This window comes from Aureobasidium pullulans, assembly GCF_000721785.1.
Source record: "Aureobasidium pullulans EXF-150 unplaced genomic scaffold scaffold_26, whole genome shotgun sequence".
Classification (NCBI taxonomy): Eukaryota; Fungi; Ascomycota; class Dothideomycetes; order Dothideales; family Saccotheciaceae; genus Aureobasidium; species Aureobasidium pullulans.
In genome coordinates this window covers 322,942-339,646 of record NW_021941046.1, presented here as the reverse complement: position 1 = coordinate 339,646, position 16,705 = coordinate 322,942, and the positions used below count along the sequence as shown (strand labels likewise).

At 50.9% G+C, this 16,705-nt stretch overlaps 7 protein-coding genes across 7 annotated transcripts; 4 read left to right on the top strand and 3 right to left on the bottom strand.

The window, feature by feature from the left end:
* Positions 1 to 679: 679 nt before the first annotated feature.
* M438DRAFT_326772 (NAD(P)-binding protein) lies at positions 680 to 1,756 on the top strand. The gene is made up of 3 exons (XM_029903139.1): positions 680 to 1,316; positions 1,371 to 1,606; positions 1,659 to 1,756. The coding sequence occupies exons 1-3, from the start codon at positions 800 to 802 to the stop codon at positions 1,692 to 1,694; spliced, it is 789 nt and encodes a 262-aa protein (XP_029756522.1). The 5' UTR covers positions 680 to 799; the 3' UTR covers positions 1,695 to 1,756.
* Positions 1,757 to 2,412: 656 nt separating this feature from the next.
* Positions 2,413 to 3,606, bottom strand: M438DRAFT_408927 (calcium-dependent phosphotriesterase; the record flags this gene model as incomplete). The annotated part of the gene is made up of 3 exons (XM_029909986.1): positions 2,413 to 2,752; positions 2,805 to 3,532; positions 3,583 to 3,606. The coding sequence occupies 3 exons, from the start codon at positions 3,604 to 3,606 to the stop codon at positions 2,413 to 2,415; spliced, it is 1,092 nt and encodes a 363-aa protein (XP_029756521.1).
* A 431-nt stretch (positions 3,607 to 4,037) lies between these two features.
* M438DRAFT_400059 (general substrate transporter) lies at positions 4,038 to 6,045 on the top strand. Its single transcript, XM_029909449.1, has 6 exons — positions 4,038 to 4,492; positions 4,550 to 4,723; positions 4,779 to 5,183; positions 5,237 to 5,467; positions 5,517 to 5,776; positions 5,833 to 6,045. Exons 1-6 carry the CDS (start codon positions 4,198 to 4,200, stop codon positions 5,974 to 5,976), a joined length of 1,509 nt encoding a protein of 502 aa, XP_029756520.1. The 5' UTR covers positions 4,038 to 4,197; the 3' UTR covers positions 5,977 to 6,045.
* Positions 6,046 to 7,048: 1,003 nt separating this feature from the next.
* Positions 7,049 to 8,614, bottom strand: M438DRAFT_368853 (uncharacterized protein; the record flags this gene model as incomplete). The annotated part of the gene is made up of 1 exon (XM_029908070.1): positions 7,049 to 8,614. The coding sequence occupies one exon, from the start codon at positions 8,612 to 8,614 to the stop codon at positions 7,268 to 7,270; it is 1,347 nt and encodes a 448-aa protein (XP_029756519.1). The 3' UTR covers positions 7,049 to 7,267.
* Positions 8,615 to 9,505: 891 nt separating this feature from the next.
* On the bottom strand, positions 9,506 to 10,685 carry M438DRAFT_377685 (uncharacterized protein; the record flags this gene model as incomplete). Its single annotated transcript, XM_029908751.1, has 2 exons — positions 9,506 to 10,389; positions 10,448 to 10,685. The coding sequence occupies 2 exons, from the start codon at positions 10,683 to 10,685 to the stop codon at positions 9,506 to 9,508; spliced, it is 1,122 nt and encodes a 373-aa protein (XP_029756518.1).
* A 1,587-nt stretch (positions 10,686 to 12,272) lies between these two features.
* M438DRAFT_116697 (RNA-binding domain-containing protein) lies at positions 12,273 to 14,078 on the top strand. Its single transcript, XM_029898727.1, has 4 exons — positions 12,273 to 12,466; positions 12,530 to 12,690; positions 12,742 to 13,302; positions 13,359 to 14,078. Coding segments are annotated over exons 2-4 (996 nt in total). The 5' UTR covers positions 12,273 to 12,466; positions 12,530 to 12,688; the 3' UTR covers positions 13,792 to 14,078.
* A 116-nt stretch (positions 14,079 to 14,194) lies between these two features.
* Positions 14,195 to 16,182, top strand: M438DRAFT_282059 (TPR-like protein; the record flags this gene model as incomplete). The annotated part of the gene is made up of 2 exons (XM_029901284.1): positions 14,195 to 14,359; positions 14,419 to 16,182. 2 exons carry the CDS (start codon positions 14,195 to 14,197, stop codon positions 16,180 to 16,182), a joined length of 1,929 nt encoding a protein of 642 aa, XP_029756516.1.
* Between the last annotated feature and the right edge of the window lie 523 nt (positions 16,183 to 16,705).

Genomic DNA, 16,705 nt, shown 5'->3' with positions numbered 1-16,705 from the left:
CTTAGTGCTTAGTAAGCAAGAAGCTAATAACGTCGTTAACTATGTGTTTCTCCTTAGAGATCATTTAGATGATTAGCTCTTTCTATAGTTTGTAGTCGGCGCGCGTAGGAGGTATAGGTAAGAGGGGCAGAACGACGGTAGGTAGGTTAGTAGTTTAGTAGGACGGTAGGGTTCAAAATCTGAGATTTACTATGTTAGACATTAATGCGCCTAGAAGGGAGAATCTTACATCGGCGAATTAGCGGCAAATCGCTCCGAATTGAGTGTTAGTGGATTTTGCTAGGAGGGAAGGCTCGTATTATAATGAGGGAACCCCTCAAAATTGGCGTTGTAGCCGTAAGCCTCGTTTAGTCGACCGTCCTTATGGAATTTCTCCCTTACACACTTCTTGCCCCCGTTTCTTCTCCAGACAAGCACCGTTCGCATAATCGGCATGTCTGAACCTTCTCTTGGTTCTAATTTTGAAACGATGTAGGGCCCATCGAGCAGAATGAGGCCTCACCGGGTTCTGGTGGAATAAGACGGCCGCCGTCAGTCAGATCCCGTCGGCAACTGAAGGCGCGTGTCCACACGAGCACATGGCGGGGTCTTTGCCGCTACCCTGTGCCGTCTCCATCTTTCGTGTATGGAGCGGAGCTCCTCTTGTGGCCAGCAGTTTGCTCGGTAACCGACGGGGTATCTGTTTCGGGATTGGTGTCATTGTGATAAGACGTGTATCGTTCTTAAGACTGACAGCTTCGACCAATATCAAAAGAAGAAATCATTTCAACTTCGATTGATCCTGACCAAATAATACAACATGCACACCACAAACGAATATCCTCCCGTCGAAGTCGACAATGAGATCAAGGGACGACTGGCCCTGATTACTGGAGCTTCTGGAGGTATTGGAGCCGCTTGTGCACGACAACTCGCTGCTCAAGGTGTACACCTGGCACTTACCTATTCATCGAATCTGAAGTCATGCCAGAGACTTGTTGATGAGCTGAAGAGTCAACCTGGAAATGCGGACCTGAAGATCACCATCCACAAGGCAGATCTTTCCAGTATTGAGGAGACAACAGCACTGTGTCCGGATGTTGTCAAGCAACATGAGCGAGCAATCGACATCCTTGTCTCTAATGCTGGATATGGAGTCAGGATTCAGAATGTTTGGGAGATCCCTCTGGAGGAATTCGAGCACACTATCAATGTTAACCTCCGTGCAACCTTCCTGCTCGTCAAGGGCGTTGTTGAGGGCATGAGAGATCAGAGATGGGGAAGAATGATCTTCATTTCGAGCATTGCAGCCTATGGTGCTGGTATCAACGGATGTCGTGAGTGGTCCTTTTCTGTGGTGACTGTTGTCAGCGACTGATTAACTGGTTTAGATTATGCTGCTTCCAAGGGCGGATTGCAGTCGATGATGAAGAACCTCTCATCTCGCCTGGCTCCTTACAACATCTCGGTCAACGATGTGAGCCCAGCCATGGTTGGCAGTACCGGCCTTTTGCCATCTGCGGATAGCGTACCCGGGGTGGTTGACAATATTCCATTGCAGCGTTTGTGTGCACCAGAAGAGGTCGCAAACGTTGTCTTGATGTACGCCAAGACTGGATTTGCTACTGTAAGTAAATTGTGCTTCGGTCTTTGTTCTTGTCGTTGCTCACACAAATCAGGGTCAATCTCTTGTCGTCGGTGGCGGGTTGCGTTAACACATGGGCGGTTTACGGTGCATTGTCAAGGCGTTGGGGTCTTTCCAATTGAACTATCTCACAATACTCTATTTTGACCAAGTGAATGTTTTCAAAATTAAATTCATCATGAATCAACCGTGTCTGCTGACCCGCCAAGAGCACGAGCGATCAGGGCGTCTCTGGGTGTGTCCGACAGATTAAAACAAACGCATGGCATGAAATCGAATCAAGAACGTGCTCTCGGCTTTGTCTTTCGAAAGGACCATCAAAAGACAGAATAGTTTTCACATGAAAATAAGGCCCAGAGAGCGCAGGAAGAGATACACACTCTCAGCGGACAGTTACCCGAGCTTTGACAATATCTTGTCTCTTGATAGCTAGTTAGGCACACCATATAAGACCGAGGAGTTCGGCTCAGGTGCGGTTTCTGTTCCCTTATGTCAACATTACTCACAGCCGCTGTGACCGACACCTCATATAGAGACATATGGCATCTGCCATGACTTCGGGAACTTGACAAACCGACAGGAACATCACAATTAATCAATTTGAACTACGGTCAACACGAACGCTTGGAAGGATTCACCATGGACCGGTTCAATGGTTCTGCATGGTCCAGACTGGGCTTTGTCTGGCCTCGTACGATACCACTGAGCCATCATTCGATGGTCTGGAGTTGATGATTTGCATTTCTGCTCAAAGGTCTCGATGCGGATAAGAATACATCAATACCCGCTCACTCCCCCTCGTGCTTGCCGCTGTCAATACCCATGCCTTCCAGCAAAGCCCCTTTGACCGAAGGCGCAATCTTTGCGACCCAAAACTTTGTTTCGTTCAGCAAAAACAATTCCCCACCGCGGCCGAAGCAGAAGTTTGCCACGCCGCCGGGTACCAAGATCTTGCCAATCAGAGTGCCTCCTGCATTCCAGACATTGAGACCATCTCCACAACCTGAATAAACGTTTCCATTCGTATCGCACTTGATGCCGTCTGGAATCCCAGTATCCGCCATGGCGAAAAGTCGGCGATTAGCAAGAAAGTCAGCCCCTGAACGCTGTATGACATCAAACGCGTAACTTGCAGTCCGTCAGCTTCCGTTTTACTTCGCAGAGCTGAACGAAAACTTACATGGAGGATGCACGAGTATCATCTATGGTTCCGTCACCATGAATCCATTCCGTGTCAGTAACATAGAGTGTCTGCTCATCTGGCGAGAAACACAGTCCATTCGGTCGACCGAATCCATCGGCGACTGCTCTGATATTCCCCGTCTTTGTTTCGAATCTGTACAGCTGATTTGGCAGCTGCGGCTTTGGGCAAAAGCCTTGCTCTGAGCCGTATATCGGGTCGGTGAACCAGATAGATCCATCTGATTTGACCACGACATCGTTGACCGAGTTGAACCTTCGCCCGTGATAGCTATTCACCAGAGTCTGGACCTTGTATGGAGGCTTGGCTTCCATGAATACAAGGCCTCCTTTCGTGGATTGGTCACCTTGGGCGCAAAACAAAATGCCGTCCTGGTAATTGATACCGCCGTTGGCCATTGTGATGTCAGCTGGAACCTGCTCCTTCGTCCAGAGGCCGCTGTTTCGGTTTAGTTTGTGGATCAGGATTGATCCTTCGTCCTCTTGTTCGGTCCTGAACCTGTTGCTAGTAACCAACAGCGAGTCTTGTTCTGGGAAGTATACACCAGCTTCATGAGCGAATGGGATATCATCTTCTAAAACACATTTCAGGCCTGCAGACTGGCCAATAATCTCATTGAAGGAGCTGTCGTAGCTGAGAAATCCAGCACCGTGAGCAGATGCAATATCATGCTGTCCTTCTAGAGCTTTCATGGTTGAAGACAACTCCTGTTCGCAATCAGCATGGGTCAAAGACTTCGGGTTTCTCTGTCTCATACCTTCCACTGGGTGATACCTGCCATTACTCTTGATACCGACTGGTCCTTCCAGACTCTTTGGTGATTTTATTTAAGGTATTGAAGAGATCCAATCTCGGCTTTCACGAAGACATCGGCTTCTTCAAGTCGTGTACCGATGATCGAGGTGGTCGGCTTCTGCCACGCGATCGATTTGAACGACACTGGTCGTGGAGACAAAGCTTCTCCTAGCACGCAAGATATCTAAGGTCTGCTGACAGTTGATTGTCAGATACGGGCACGAATAGACGACGGAACAAGACGGTTTCTGCCGGCCTAGAGATTCGTGTAGCCATTAAAGTTTAATGTTCTAGACTCGCTCGGGCTCTGGCGGAATTTAACGGTCTCAAAGCAAGCTCAACGGTGCAAGTTGCGATGCAAAACCTTGCTCGCCATGACCCCAGCTCTCTTTCCCCACGACCCCATACCACGCGTTCATATCTGGGAGGCCCCGCATACGCTCGAGCGGATTACAGAAGAGCCGCAGTAAATAGGGCGTGGTCGGGCTTTGATCTGATCTATATAACCTGACGCTTCGCCATTGAGAGCTACCCCAAGCTTCAGATCGACACTTCGACAACTCAACCGTTCTTCATCATGGCCATTCAACTCGAGGGCAATGCCCTTCTCTACACAGTCACCACCCTGACATGTCTTGGTTTCCTTCTTATTGGCTTCGACAATGGCTTGATGGGCGGCTTCATCAACAGTCCTGCCTTTACTGAAACCTTTGGCATCGACAAAACTACGAACAAAGGCACCAATCTGATTGCCATTATTGTGGCAATCTATGAAATTGGCTGTTTCATTGGAGCTGTCATCACCAGTTTCATTGGTGAGAGCCTTGGTAGACGAAAGTCTATCCTGATCGGTGTTCTCATCATGATCGTTGGTAAGTGACATGAGAACTCACTGTCTGATACTTGAACCGTGGGTTTAACATCATCAGGTGCTCTCTTGCAAGCCACCGCATACCACATCCCTCATATGCTTGTGGGGCGCATTGTGAGCGGAGTTGGAATGGGCTTCATCAACTCGACAGTACCGGTTTTGCAGGCTGAGTTCTCGCCAAAAGCCTCTCGTGGTAGATATGTCTGCGCACAGCTTTCGACTCTGAACTTCGGTAAGGCTTCTTTCGAAACTTCCTTGGCATGGCTTGTCATTCTGACAGATACCAGGAATCATGATGGTATACTGGATTGACTACGCGTTTTCGACACTGGAAAACGGGCGTAGCACTAGCTACATCTGGCGGGTGCCCACCATTCTCCAGTGTGTCTTCCTAATTCCCATGATCTTCATCGTCTTCATTATCCCCGAGACGCCTCGCTGGCTTGCTGCCAGAGATCGTAATGAGGAAGCTCTTGAGATCTTGACCCGCCTTAACAAAGGCAAGATGAGCCATGAGGAGATTCAAAGCATCCACAGCGACATTGTTCGTACTGTGGCCATTGAGAGATCTATCGGCGCTGGAACTTGGGGTGACCTTCTCAAGAACGACAGCATCCAGAGCAGACGCAGATTCCTCATTGCTTGCGGCATTCAGGCTTTCCAGCAACTCGGTGGTATCAACGCATTGATTTGTAAGTTGTTCGATCTTCAGATCATATCATGTTTCGCTCATCTTTTCCAACAGACTACTCTGGCACGATCTTCCAAGACAGCTTGGGCTTCGACGCTCACCTTTCTGGTCTCATGTCAGGATTCTTGAATACCTGGTTCTTCTTGGCTTCTTTCATTCCTTGGTTCTTGATCGACAAGGTCGGACGCCGCCCTCTTTTGCTGTCAATGGTCAGCTTGATGGCAGGTGTAATGGCAGTCCAAGCAGCTCTGGTCTACCAAACTCAGCAAGAAACATCTATTGCTCGTAAGTGTCTAATATTCTCTGATCATAACTTACGCCTAACGTTGTTCAGACTCTGCTGGTATCGGCGCCGCTGCCATGCTGTTCATCTTCCAAGGTGCCTTCACCGTCGGTTTCCAAGCCACCGTCTGGGTCTACCCATCCGAGATCCTTCCCCTTCGTCTCCGCCAGAGAGGTTCTTCAATCTCCACCGGTACCAACTGGATCATGAACTTCTTGATCGTCTACATTACTCCCCCTGCCATCAGAAACATCAAGTGGAGAACCTACATCATCTTCGCTGTGCTCAACGCCACTTGGGTACCCATCATGGTAAGATCTTGTCACTCAAACCCAAGGCCATACATCTTGCTAACACATATATCTAGTACCTCTTCTTCCCAGAAACCAAGGGACTCGCTCTCGAAGATGTTGACAGACTGTTCACCAAGGAGGGTTTTGAAGAGGGCTTCGATGCCGCTATGGATGAGAAGAATGTTTCATACCTCACCGACAGGATTGAGAAGGTCTAAAGATCATTGCTCTGCCTTTGACGTGCTGATTAGTAAGAGTAACTTTTGGGAGGAAATGTATGAGCTACGATATTCATTTACATTTTTTGTTTTTTCACACAAACATCATGCCTTTCTTGTTCAGCCATGTGATCTTTGATGTGTGATTCTTCTTGTCTCGGATGATGGTGCAGTCTTTTCGGAAGGTAGTCAAGCGAAACGCTGACGACACCCCTGAGAAGGCGCGATACCATCACACTCCTCTCCTAACCGACCACCCCTACCTCGGCACTTTCCCAAAGTCAACAAAGGTACCTTTCTCACCACACCTCACCTCTAATCTCGCCTACATAACCACCCACCGACCCGTCACGCACTCTATTATTCCCACCAATCTCAACACACATTGACCGCCTCCCCTTGTTGTATCAAAGCAATCTATCGGCTTCTGTCAACGGAAACCAGGCAACCATTGTTTTTCCACCGAATCTAGATTTTTCTTCCCACAGCGCCTCGAAACCCGGATCTGTGGGTCATATACCGAACAAGAGTCTCATGACAGGCGGGGGGAAGCATCCGTAAACCCACGGTTCGGAAGAATTGAAAGCAGCGACCTGAAATCATGAGCCCCCTGCAAAAGCAGAATCCAAGAAGGCGCGAATGCATGCACGCATAGACACTCTTAGCGTGCTTTTCTTGATTTTCTTGGAGAGGAGAGCAGATGTACTTTCGGTGTTACTGTAGCGTGCGAATTCTGCTGCGGGAAGGTGCAGGGCAATGCGGATGCTCACGCGGGAAATGATGAGGCACTGATCTACTGGTCGGGGAAGGTGGGGAATGCGTTTGTGGTGTCACACGTATCCTGGCTCTCGGGACTCTTTTGGGCCCATTGTTCGGCATTGTTTACGTACGTGGGCGCACGTTGCATTGATGTCGGTAGAGGGGTAAGGCTGGAGTTTGTCTGGAGGTTCAGATTGTAGGGAAGGTCTTATCTTGAGTGTCTATATGAAATTGTGAAACAGCGGCCAGCGGTGGCCGTGTAGAAGGAAAAAGAAGAAGAAAAGGAAAAGGAAAAGGAAAATAGGAAGGCCGTCTGGAGGGGCGGAGGTATGATGAGATAAGATGAGTGACAGAAAGAAAGAAAAAAAAGGATATGAGAAGTGAAGGAATCATGTCAAGAAACGAATCGTCAAGGGGTATCATCGCAAAACCGTCCCATGCAAGAGAAAAGAAAGTTCCAAAAGCGAAGGCTTCCCAACTCTCGTCCTAGAGTCTAGTACAAAGAAAATGTCCCATCGTGCTATCCCTGATGCTATCCTGAATGCCATTGTTGTTGTTGGTGGTGGTGTTGGTACTGGTGCTGGTGCTGGTGTTGCTGACCTTGCTGCGACTGCTGATGATAAGGCTGAGGCTGGGGTTGGTATTGATGTTGGCCCCAAGCCGGATTCACTCCATGCATCGCGAACTGTGGCTGATGAAAGGGCTGAAGATGCGCCATCCGCATTTCACTACCTCGTCGAATCTCCTGAGAGTCTCCGAGGAAAGGCACAGGGGCGTGTATGGTAGTCACAATCTGCTCCTCCTGCTGAGCGGATGGTTCGCCATCGCCCGGCACAAAGACTTGACGCAGCCAACCCTCTTCGATTAGACGATTGCTGCTCAGAGCCCATCGCTGGTTCTTGCCTCGCAAAAGCTCCATCATGTCTTTTCCGAACATGGCAGTGTGCTTCCTCCTGAAATGCTCTGCACCACCATAGCTCGTGCCATACTGATGACCAGTCTTGCATCTCTCGCAGTTGCGCATCAAATGATCAGGACTGAGGTCAAAGCACTTCCATACTTTCTTGTGCTTGGTGTGTTTCTGTGCGTAATGACGAGCAAGTTCGTGCTCGCCGCGAAACCCGCGGGAATAGTCTTTACTATCACGGCAGGCCTCGCAAAATAGACGTGCTCGAGTGCTGTTCACTCTAGTCGGTCTTCTCGATGAGCCTGCCTCAGCCTCTCTGGACTGCCGTGTCCTTCTCGGTCTACCCGAGAGTGAGAGATTGTGAGGCTGTAAAGGACATGGCTGCTGTTCGTGCTCATGTTCCGAGTGAGGTGAATCGTGCATAGCCACATGAGGAGTCGCATCAGAAACCGCAGGAGACGAGATGGGGTCGTTAACTTCGAGGTCGCCGAGCATATATTCGAATTGCTGGAGACTCTCTTCCTGGTTATCATTGACGCAATGAGGTAGCTGAAGAGATAAGAAGCCGCTTCCGATGCTATTGAGTAGCCCACTAGTGGATACAGGAGGCTGGAAAGGCGAGAATGGCATTGAGGGCGGTTCATGATCCCAGACCTCAGAGAAGTCTCCCGAGTCTGATCGGTGGAGACTGGGTGTAGCACTATCATCAAAACCGCTTGCCTCAGAGTTTACATCACTCGGAGACAGCGTTTCTTGCTCAAACCATGCTCCTTGACGAGGGTGGTACTGTAGCGGCCATTGTGCTTCGGTGGGAAGAGGTGGTGCCGTGATCATAGGTACATGGGACCAAGATTGCGGAGCGGTATATACATGTTGGTCGTTTGCCGGGGCGCTGTTGTCCATAGCGTTGGTATATACCACGTCACCAGTATAGGTGTTGTAGTAGCCAGGGTTTATATGGCCTTGGCTCATGCTGACCTTTGATCAATCGAAGACCGGATAAGGATCGAGGGAGAAAGGTTGAGGTGATAGACATCCAAAAGATATTGGACGGGCCGTGAAGAAGAGGCGACAAGTACTCAATATATATACAGCGAGAGGGTCCGTCGTAGGTGCCCCCTCACGGAACCCTTCAGGAAACTACGTCCCGGGGGATGTCGACATGCCAGCACATGTTTTAGCCGAAGTTTGGCGTCGGGGAGTAACCGGCAGGCGCTACCTCCAAGATGGTGTAGAGACAGAAAGACTGGCGGCTGATCTTGGCAGGAACGGTGTTATCGGGTTGCTGCGTAAAAGTCGCGAGAAGCGGCAACGATTGAATTTCCAACGTCGTACGGCATAAAGGAGGAGTATTCAGAAGGTATCGTGGCCAATTCCTGTTCCCCGGCCGAATGATGACTCGAGAGCGAAACATGCAGCGATCATCCGAGTGGCTGTTGATCTGTGTGTTGATTTGTTAGATTATGCGCCCAGCTGATCGCATGCGCAGAAAATGGGCCCCGTCTGTCGGCGTTTGAGACTGCGTATTTCCCTGCTTGCTCACGCGGAGGTTTAATAGTGATATTGTCCCGGGCCCGGGACCATGGAAGCTATCGCAGTCCATGCGTCTGAGTGGACTACCGATCGGATGTCGTAAGAAGCTCCGGTCGCAGTGTATGCAAGCGTGATTATCAGCGTGCGATGGTTAGCCGACAAGATTTCTGCCTTCACTGTCGTTCAACAGATGTCACTGATGGAGAACGCAGAGACTCTAACTAGAATAACAAGGGTAGCATGCGTTATGGGGGGAAGGGATACTCAATTAATCTGTGTATAAGGAAAACGCCACCTTCTGCAGCCCTACCCGATAGCTGCAATGCTTGATTACAACTCTGTGTCGAATTCTTGACCTTTGGCCAAGATCTCTTTCTCCCATTCAAGACTTCTGATGCGAGCTTGGTCGACTTCTCTTTCAGCTTCGAGGCTCGCGATTGTGGCTTGAAGCTCGACAACCTTCGCGTCGCGAGCTTTCAAAGCAAGTCGAGTAATTTCTCTCCCTTGGATCACTCCCTGAGTGCGTAATTCGTGACGTGTCAAGACATCTCGAAGCTTTGAAGATAATTCACCTGGTAGTGTGACTTCTGCGGTGTCAAAAGCGGCTAAAACATCAGCAGTAAGTGTGGATCGGGGAGACGACGCATCTGCTGATGAATCACGAAAGCGTAAGGGACTTGGAGTGACCTGCGGTGTCAAGGCACCTTGTTGTACAGCAGCTAATCTCGAGTGTGATGGTGTAGTCAGTCCAGGCAGAGCAGTGTCTTTGGAGGGTGTCCTTCTCGCTGAGATTGCAGAAGGCAAGTTGGCAGAGTTGTCAATCCATGGCAGCTTCCTATGCACGCTAGTTGCTGGCGTGGCGAGAGCATCGAACTTGACTGCCTTGCGCGGCGTTTCTGGTACATTGAGAATCTCTGCCTCCTCTTGGCCTGATAGCGACCAGGGAAAAGAATCATGGTCATCAGCATCATCAAAACCGGTGTCGGAAAGTGGTCGTTTCAAAGCACTGATGGGATGACTCAAGGTTGAAGTGCTTGATTGCGTTGTCTGAGGCGATTGATGTACAGGGGACAAGGGCTTATTCAGCGTCGTCCTAGGTTCCGTTCTGGAGTTACTCAGGACAGCAGCTGCTTCTCGTGGTTTTGCATCATCATCCCAGAGAAAGAAACCGCATCTACGTCCCTCTCCGTTCTGGCAGGTGTAGAACCATCTGCCTTTACACGAAGTCAGTCATGACCATTTCATCGGCAGGAAAGAGCGTGAATAAGCAACCTTTGTTTGCGCTCTCTTTCTTCACCTGGAAGTGTTCGGCAGGAAGGCGAGGCTCGCAATCGCAGTCGCAATGCCAAATTCCATGTGCAAACAGGCCAGTCAGCTTCTGCCGACCAGGGCGGCGCGTGAATGTGCTACCGCGTCCACGAACGCCTCCGCTATTGCTGCTGCTGTTGTTGGTCGCTGATAAAGTCGTCGCTGTGTCGACTTTGGGCACTCGTTTGAACATTGTGGCCATCTGAGATGTTTAGATAGAGCTCTTGCAGCTCGATCGATATCAAATCTTCAAGCATGCACACGATTCGTGTTACATGATGTTGAAGTGAAAGTGTGATGATGAACGCTGTTTCTTTGCGAATGGTTGATCTCCACGGAAACGGCAGCCGGGACGACGTCACTCACGCGTTCTTTCATCGTTACTTCCTCCCTTCAATGTCCTTTCTTTTCGACCAGCAACTCCCGTCGTTTCTTACACTTGAACAAGTTCCGCACTTGAGCTCTATAACGGGTTGTTGCTTCAACGAGTACGACGGTGGGATCTGTTTCTACAAGCGCTTGGCTGCATGCTCAGCAACATATCCGAGCTGTACACCCCTTTCGTACCATGGATCCCTGATGTTTTTCCTTCGGTTCATAGCATCACAGAGCATACATTCACATGCCGCTTAACAGTATTGACGCGATCTAATCTCGCACAATCGTCCCAAGTGCGCGCTACAACCCATGACAGGACAACCCTTTTCTCACCGGTCGCGATGTGCGCTGCACAGACGCTGTATAGGGTACATGTGAGCACATAGAGAAGAGGAACCCAATCATCACAACACCCGAACGCACGACCCGTATGAGATGCAGCAAGCGAGATGTTGTATCCCACGGCCAGCGGCTTTGATGATATACAACACATACTCACTATACAGGCATACAGATCTATTCGGCTCTGGGTCAATCAGGTTCTATGCATTGCGGGAGCGTACCTTGGTGTGTTCCGGTCGTCTAGCGTGGGCGCCTGATATCTCCAATCTAGGACGGAGAAGGTGTCCCGACGTGATTGGTATTCTTCAGGAAGATCGATACCTGGGGTCAAGGACCGAGAACAGCAGGATCTTGCAGTATGGACATGATTTAGAACGCTTCTCGAAGGCAATTCGAGCTGCCGGCTGTACCGGGAGCAGTCCCGTCAAGCCTTTTCCGCGCGAGCCACCTTGAAGGACGTGTACCATGACGCATAAACGACAGATCTGCACGTGGCATTCTCGATCGTTCATCTCACCGCTGCTTCCCAGCTATTCGGCATGAAGCAAGTGGTGTAAAGCGGTGACAGTCGCGGCGGGTATGCGGCGTTTCGCGGATGGAACGGGGAGTTGGGAGACGTGCATGCGAGTTGTGAGTTTGCGTGTTGGCTTCATGGGGTCAGAGTGGCTGTCTCGGTGCATGTTACGAGTTCATGCGATGTTGACCTCTGCAGTTATCTTATCTTTGCCGAGACATGAGAGGCTTGTCAAGTGATTGATAAGCCTGAATCGAGGGATATCATGATTGGCGAAATGGACATATGATCATGCGATATGTTGCGGCATGACTGCTTGCAGTATGCGATGATACTTTATAAAGCGACCAATTTAGGAAGCTCAAGTTCGAGCAAGACAAATCGTTGGCTCAAGGTGAGCGAATGAAAAACTCGGATACGCGCCGGAAGTTGCTTTGGCTTGCACGACCAAGGATCTCATGTTGCTCGAGCAACCCTGTCTACCCAGCGGAAGTCTCTCGTTTTGCCGCCAAAGCGAGGGACCAATTGGTAGCTTGGACCTTCTCACAGCCTCCATTTCTTCCTATGAGCATAAAGCATTATGCGATCTTTAATGGTATCGTAAAGCGTCCCCGAGTGCTAAACTCTGTCACGCGTGAAGTCGTGGAAATCTACAGCGGTTCCCAAAAGAGAGAACTCTGGGGAGTCGCTCTCTGTGGACGGAGCGGTCTACTCAAAACTATCGTGTCTTCGGACAGGCTATTCAACATGTATCGCTGCAGCTCTCCCGGAACTATGCTCAGTATTGTGTTGACGATAATGACTTTTGATAGCTGCTTGAGTGTACCACGTCACGAGACTGTCGTCTTCGAGAAAAGCGACTCGGATGGTCCAAGCTCGAGCGCCCGAAGTGTTTCTCTCACTGCGCCTGGACCGAGAGAATACCCACCCAGTCTTTGATTTATCGACATTTCCTTCAATATCCCGTAATCATGTGAGTCGTTGACACACATCGATGGTGATTGCGCAAATCTGACAGTTGCAGGTTTCTTCTTCGCCGCGCCGCTGTCCGCAGCTTCACCTCTTCGCCCCTCAAGGCCCGCACAATTGTCACCAAGACTCCCACAGGACTCCGTCAATCACAGAAATGGCAGGTGCCTGCTTTCCAAAGGCGATTCGCCAGCGACGAGGCATCTCCCGTACAGGAGAAGACCACTGGCGAGACTATTCCTACTGAACCCACCGCAAACGAGCAGGCCATGAAGGAGGAGGCCGTCACATCTGAGGCGCAAGCAGAGCAGGAGCCCAACGTGGTAGAGAAGTCGATTCCCGAGGCATCAGACGCCAAGCCTTCGGTGGTCGAGCAGGTCAAGGAGAAGGTCCAGGATGTCGCTTCCAATGTCACCAACGCAGCAGAGTCGCTTCTTGGTGAGAGCGCTCGCAACGCAGCCGTCGGAACACACAAGGACCCCAAGCCCAGCAGAATTCTCTATGTCGGCAACCTGTTCTTCGAAGTCAAGGCACAGGATCTTGAGCGCGAGTTCTCCAGCTTCGGAAAGGTCGTCAATGCTCGTGTGGCTGAGGATGCCCGCGGTCTGAGCAGAGGGTATGTCATGATATATCAACCAGAGTGCTAGTGGGCAAGACTAACAAGTGTCGCAGATTTGGTTTCGTCGAGTACGCGACTCTCCAGGACGCAGAGAAGGCACAGAAGCAGCTCAACCAGAAGGCTCTGGCTGGCCGCAACATGGCCGTTCAGTTCCATCTCCGCCGTGAGCCCCGCAACGTCATGGCCAGTTCTGTCAGAGTCAACAACCCTAGCAAGACTCTGTTCATTGGCAACATGTCTTTCCAGATGTCCGACAAGGACCTGAACGACCTGTTCCGCAACATTACCAATGTTCTGGACGTCAGAGTGGCCGTCGACCGTCGCTCAGGACAGCCCAGAGGTTTCTGCCATGCCGACTTCATCGACATTCCCAGTGCTCAGAAGGCCAAGGAGATGCTTGAGAACAAGGAGATCTATGGCAGACAGTTGCGTGTTGATTACAGCCGCGGCGCCCTTGGCCCCATGGGTGGTAAGCGCGTTGACTAGATGTGGTTTCCCAAAAGCATTGTACCATAGCTGTGGCGTTTGATGGGGACTGCTGGACATAACTTGTATTATTCTATCACTCGTAACTTGACTGTTTTCTCCCTTCACATGACGATTCAACCAAGACGGCGAAGCTTATCGACCTCGGTATCTGGGAGACCCTCGCCAAGGCCGACTTCCCCACAGTGTTTCGCCGCCCTCGGGCCTTGATTGCCGAGCGATATCGTGCATGGTCTATGGACCTTGAATTGTTCTGCCATTGCTGAACAATCAACTTGTTCCTTCTTCGTCACTACCTCTCTTCTCCTCTAACTCTTACTCGCTTGACAAGTCTCACTCGGTTCCAGAGCCTTCACGAACTTCAAGCTCACCTCCAATCAGACCCATTAATAGACAACACGCCATGTCGTTCCTCGGCGGAGCAGAATGCTCGACGGCAGGCAACCCTCTGAGCCAGTTCACAAAGCATGTTCAAGATGACAAGTCGCTACAGAGGGACCGCCTAGTAGGCAGAGGTCCCGGTGGTATGGAAAGCATGCGAAGCCAGATGGGAGCCCCACAAGATGCTGTAAGCACTGAAGTCTGCTTCATACTCGCAGTTGACAGCGATGCTGACCAGAGGAGAAGATGATGGAAGAGTTCATGCAACAACCCGCACACCTAGGTCCAAGTTTCCAAGACTCCCCGTTCGCCATGGAGCAGATGCGCCGTGAGCTCGACCAAGCTGCATCCCCCGCACCTGCCCACTGGGCCGCCGAGTTCGAGCCGCAAATGTCCGACCAGGCTGGCCCTGCATTCGCCCACCAGAACAATGGTGGTTTCAACCCCCAAGACTTTGCTCGTTTCCAGCAAAATTCCGCCGCGAGGACGGCGAGTCCGCTCAACAATGTCCAGCAAACTCCCATGGCTAGATATCAGTCGCCTATGCAGTATGGCGGCATGTACGGCAACGGTATGGGTATGAGGATGGGCATGGGAGGTATGGGAATGGGTGGCATGGGCATGAGTGGCATGCAGACACCGCAAGATCAGCAACAACAATCCAAGGGCAAAGAGCGCATGGTCGAGCTAGATGACAAGGACTGGGAAGCTCAGTTTGCCGAGTTGGACACTACACAAGAGCAACAGAACGACCAACTTGATGCAGAAGCAAATGCGGCCATGGAGGCAGAGCTGAACGCCATGGACAGGTCAGTTGATCAAGAACACTCCGAAACGCTGTTTGGCGATTTCGAGTCGGTATGGCAGGGTATCCAAGCTGAGACGACTCAAAACAGAGACTTTGTCACCCACGAGACCTTCGGCGACGCGGACGACCGCTTCGATCAGTGGGATGGCTTCGACGGCCTCAACACTCACCGCGACCCCTCGCTGGGCGACTACATGTTCGAGGACGACAACCCCTTTACCGAACTCGCCAACCCCTACGATGAAGGCATGAAGATCATGCGCGAAGGCGGCAACCTCTCACTCGCCGCTCTGGCCTTCGAAGCCGCCGTGCAGAAAGACGCAGACCACATGGGTGCTTGGACAGCCCTGGGCCAAGCCCAAGCACAGAATGAAAAGGAATCACCAGCCATTCGCGCTTTAGAGCATGCTCTCAAACTCGACCCCAACAATCTAGAAGCTCTGATGGGCCTGGCCGTGTCATACACAAACGAAGGCTACGACAGTACCGCCTACAGGACCCTCGAACGCTGGGTGGCCACAAAATATCCTTCCCTCATCAATGGTCCTCTCTCCTCCCAGGATGACGAGATCGGCTTTACCGATCGTCATGCTTTGCACGAGAAGGTGACAGACCTGTTCATACAAGCCGCACAACTATCGCCGGACGGGGAGCAGATGGATCCTGACGTTCAAGTCGGTCTTGGTGTCCTCTTCTATGGCGCAGAAGAATACGACAAGGCAGTCGACTGCTTTGGTGCCGCTCTGGCCTCGACAGAAGAAGGCAGCACAAACCGACAAGAAGAGCTGCATCTCTTGTGGAACCGTCTCGGTGCCACGCTCGCAAATTCCGGCAGATCTGAAGAGGCCATCGATGCATATTCTCGTGCTTTGGAGATGCGACCCAACTTCGTCAGAGCGCGCTACAACCTAGGAGTTTCATGTATAAACATCGGTTGCTACGAAGAAGCCGCTCAACACCTCCTAGGCGCATTGGCAATGCACCGCATCACGGAAAAAGAAGGTCTTGAAAAGGCAAGGGAGGTGGTCGGTGACACTAACATGACAGATGCCAAGCTGGAAGCCATGATTACTCAAAACCAGAGCACGAATCTCTACGACACTTTGAGAAGAGTGTTTGCACAGATGGAGCGTAGAGACTTGCAAGAGCTCGTCGGCCCTGGCATGAATCTCGAGGAAATGAGGCAGCATTTCGAGTTCTAGAAGAGTGGTAGAGAGTCCTGGTGCTCGCTAGGAGCTCGTAGTGCAAAGATGTTTTTTCATTGGTCGCACTGGTATGGGTTGAGGGCCATGGACGTTCCCCATGCCCGAGAGTCAAGACTCTGATGGGCTTGGGCTTGTCCTTCTTGAACGAAAGACGACTGTGTAGATACTCTTCACTTCTCATAGACTATCTACCCTCGCTTTACGACGGTCATGAACAAACAATTTTTCTGAGCCTCGTACCGATTACGAAGGTAGCTGTGAGGCACAGACCATGATTACAAGAATAGGCGAACGAAGGCGAGGGTCGAGCAGGGTTACCCCTCGGCTCGAGCTAGCATACATTAGGCAGATGGCTGTCGATGGTGGCAGAAGAACCCCATACGGGGCGGGCGCCCAGCGTCACTGGTCACTGCCTAGAGCGCTGGATTGCGAAAGAGGACATGTTCCTCCCGCCCTCAACCTGCTTGTGTCTGCCCAACTCTTTTTTCTCTCTTGTTCAGCTCGCCATTCGATCAGTTGT

What these genes read in the sequence shown, in the direction of transcription:
- M438DRAFT_116697 (XM_029898727.1), top strand. An exon ending in GCCCGCGGTCTGAGCAGAGG is followed by an intron (nt 13,303 to 13,358) that starts GTATGTCATGAT and finishes CAAGTGTCGCAG; the next exon opens with ATTTGGTTTCGTCGAGTACG.
- M438DRAFT_400059 (XM_029909449.1), top strand. Translation starts at nt 4,198, where the DNA reads ATGGCCATTCAACTCGAGGGCAATGCCCTTCTCTACACAGTCACCACC. An exon ending in GCTTTCGACTCTGAACTTCG is followed by an intron (nt 4,724 to 4,778) that starts GTAAGGCTTCTT and finishes GACAGATACCAG; the next exon opens with GAATCATGATGGTATACTGG. An exon ending in GCAAGAAACATCTATTGCTC is followed by an intron (nt 5,468 to 5,516) that starts GTAAGTGTCTAA and finishes AACGTTGTTCAG; the next exon opens with ACTCTGCTGGTATCGGCGCC.
- M438DRAFT_326772 (XM_029903139.1), top strand. Translation starts at nt 800, where the DNA reads ATGCACACCACAAACGAATATCCTCCCGTCGAAGTCGACAATGAGATC. An exon ending in TGCTGGTATCAACGGATGTC is followed by an intron (nt 1,317 to 1,370) that starts GTGAGTGGTCCT and finishes TAACTGGTTTAG; the next exon opens with ATTATGCTGCTTCCAAGGGC. An exon ending in CCAAGACTGGATTTGCTACT is followed by an intron (nt 1,607 to 1,658) that starts GTAAGTAAATTG and finishes CACACAAATCAG; the next exon opens with GGTCAATCTCTTGTCGTCGG.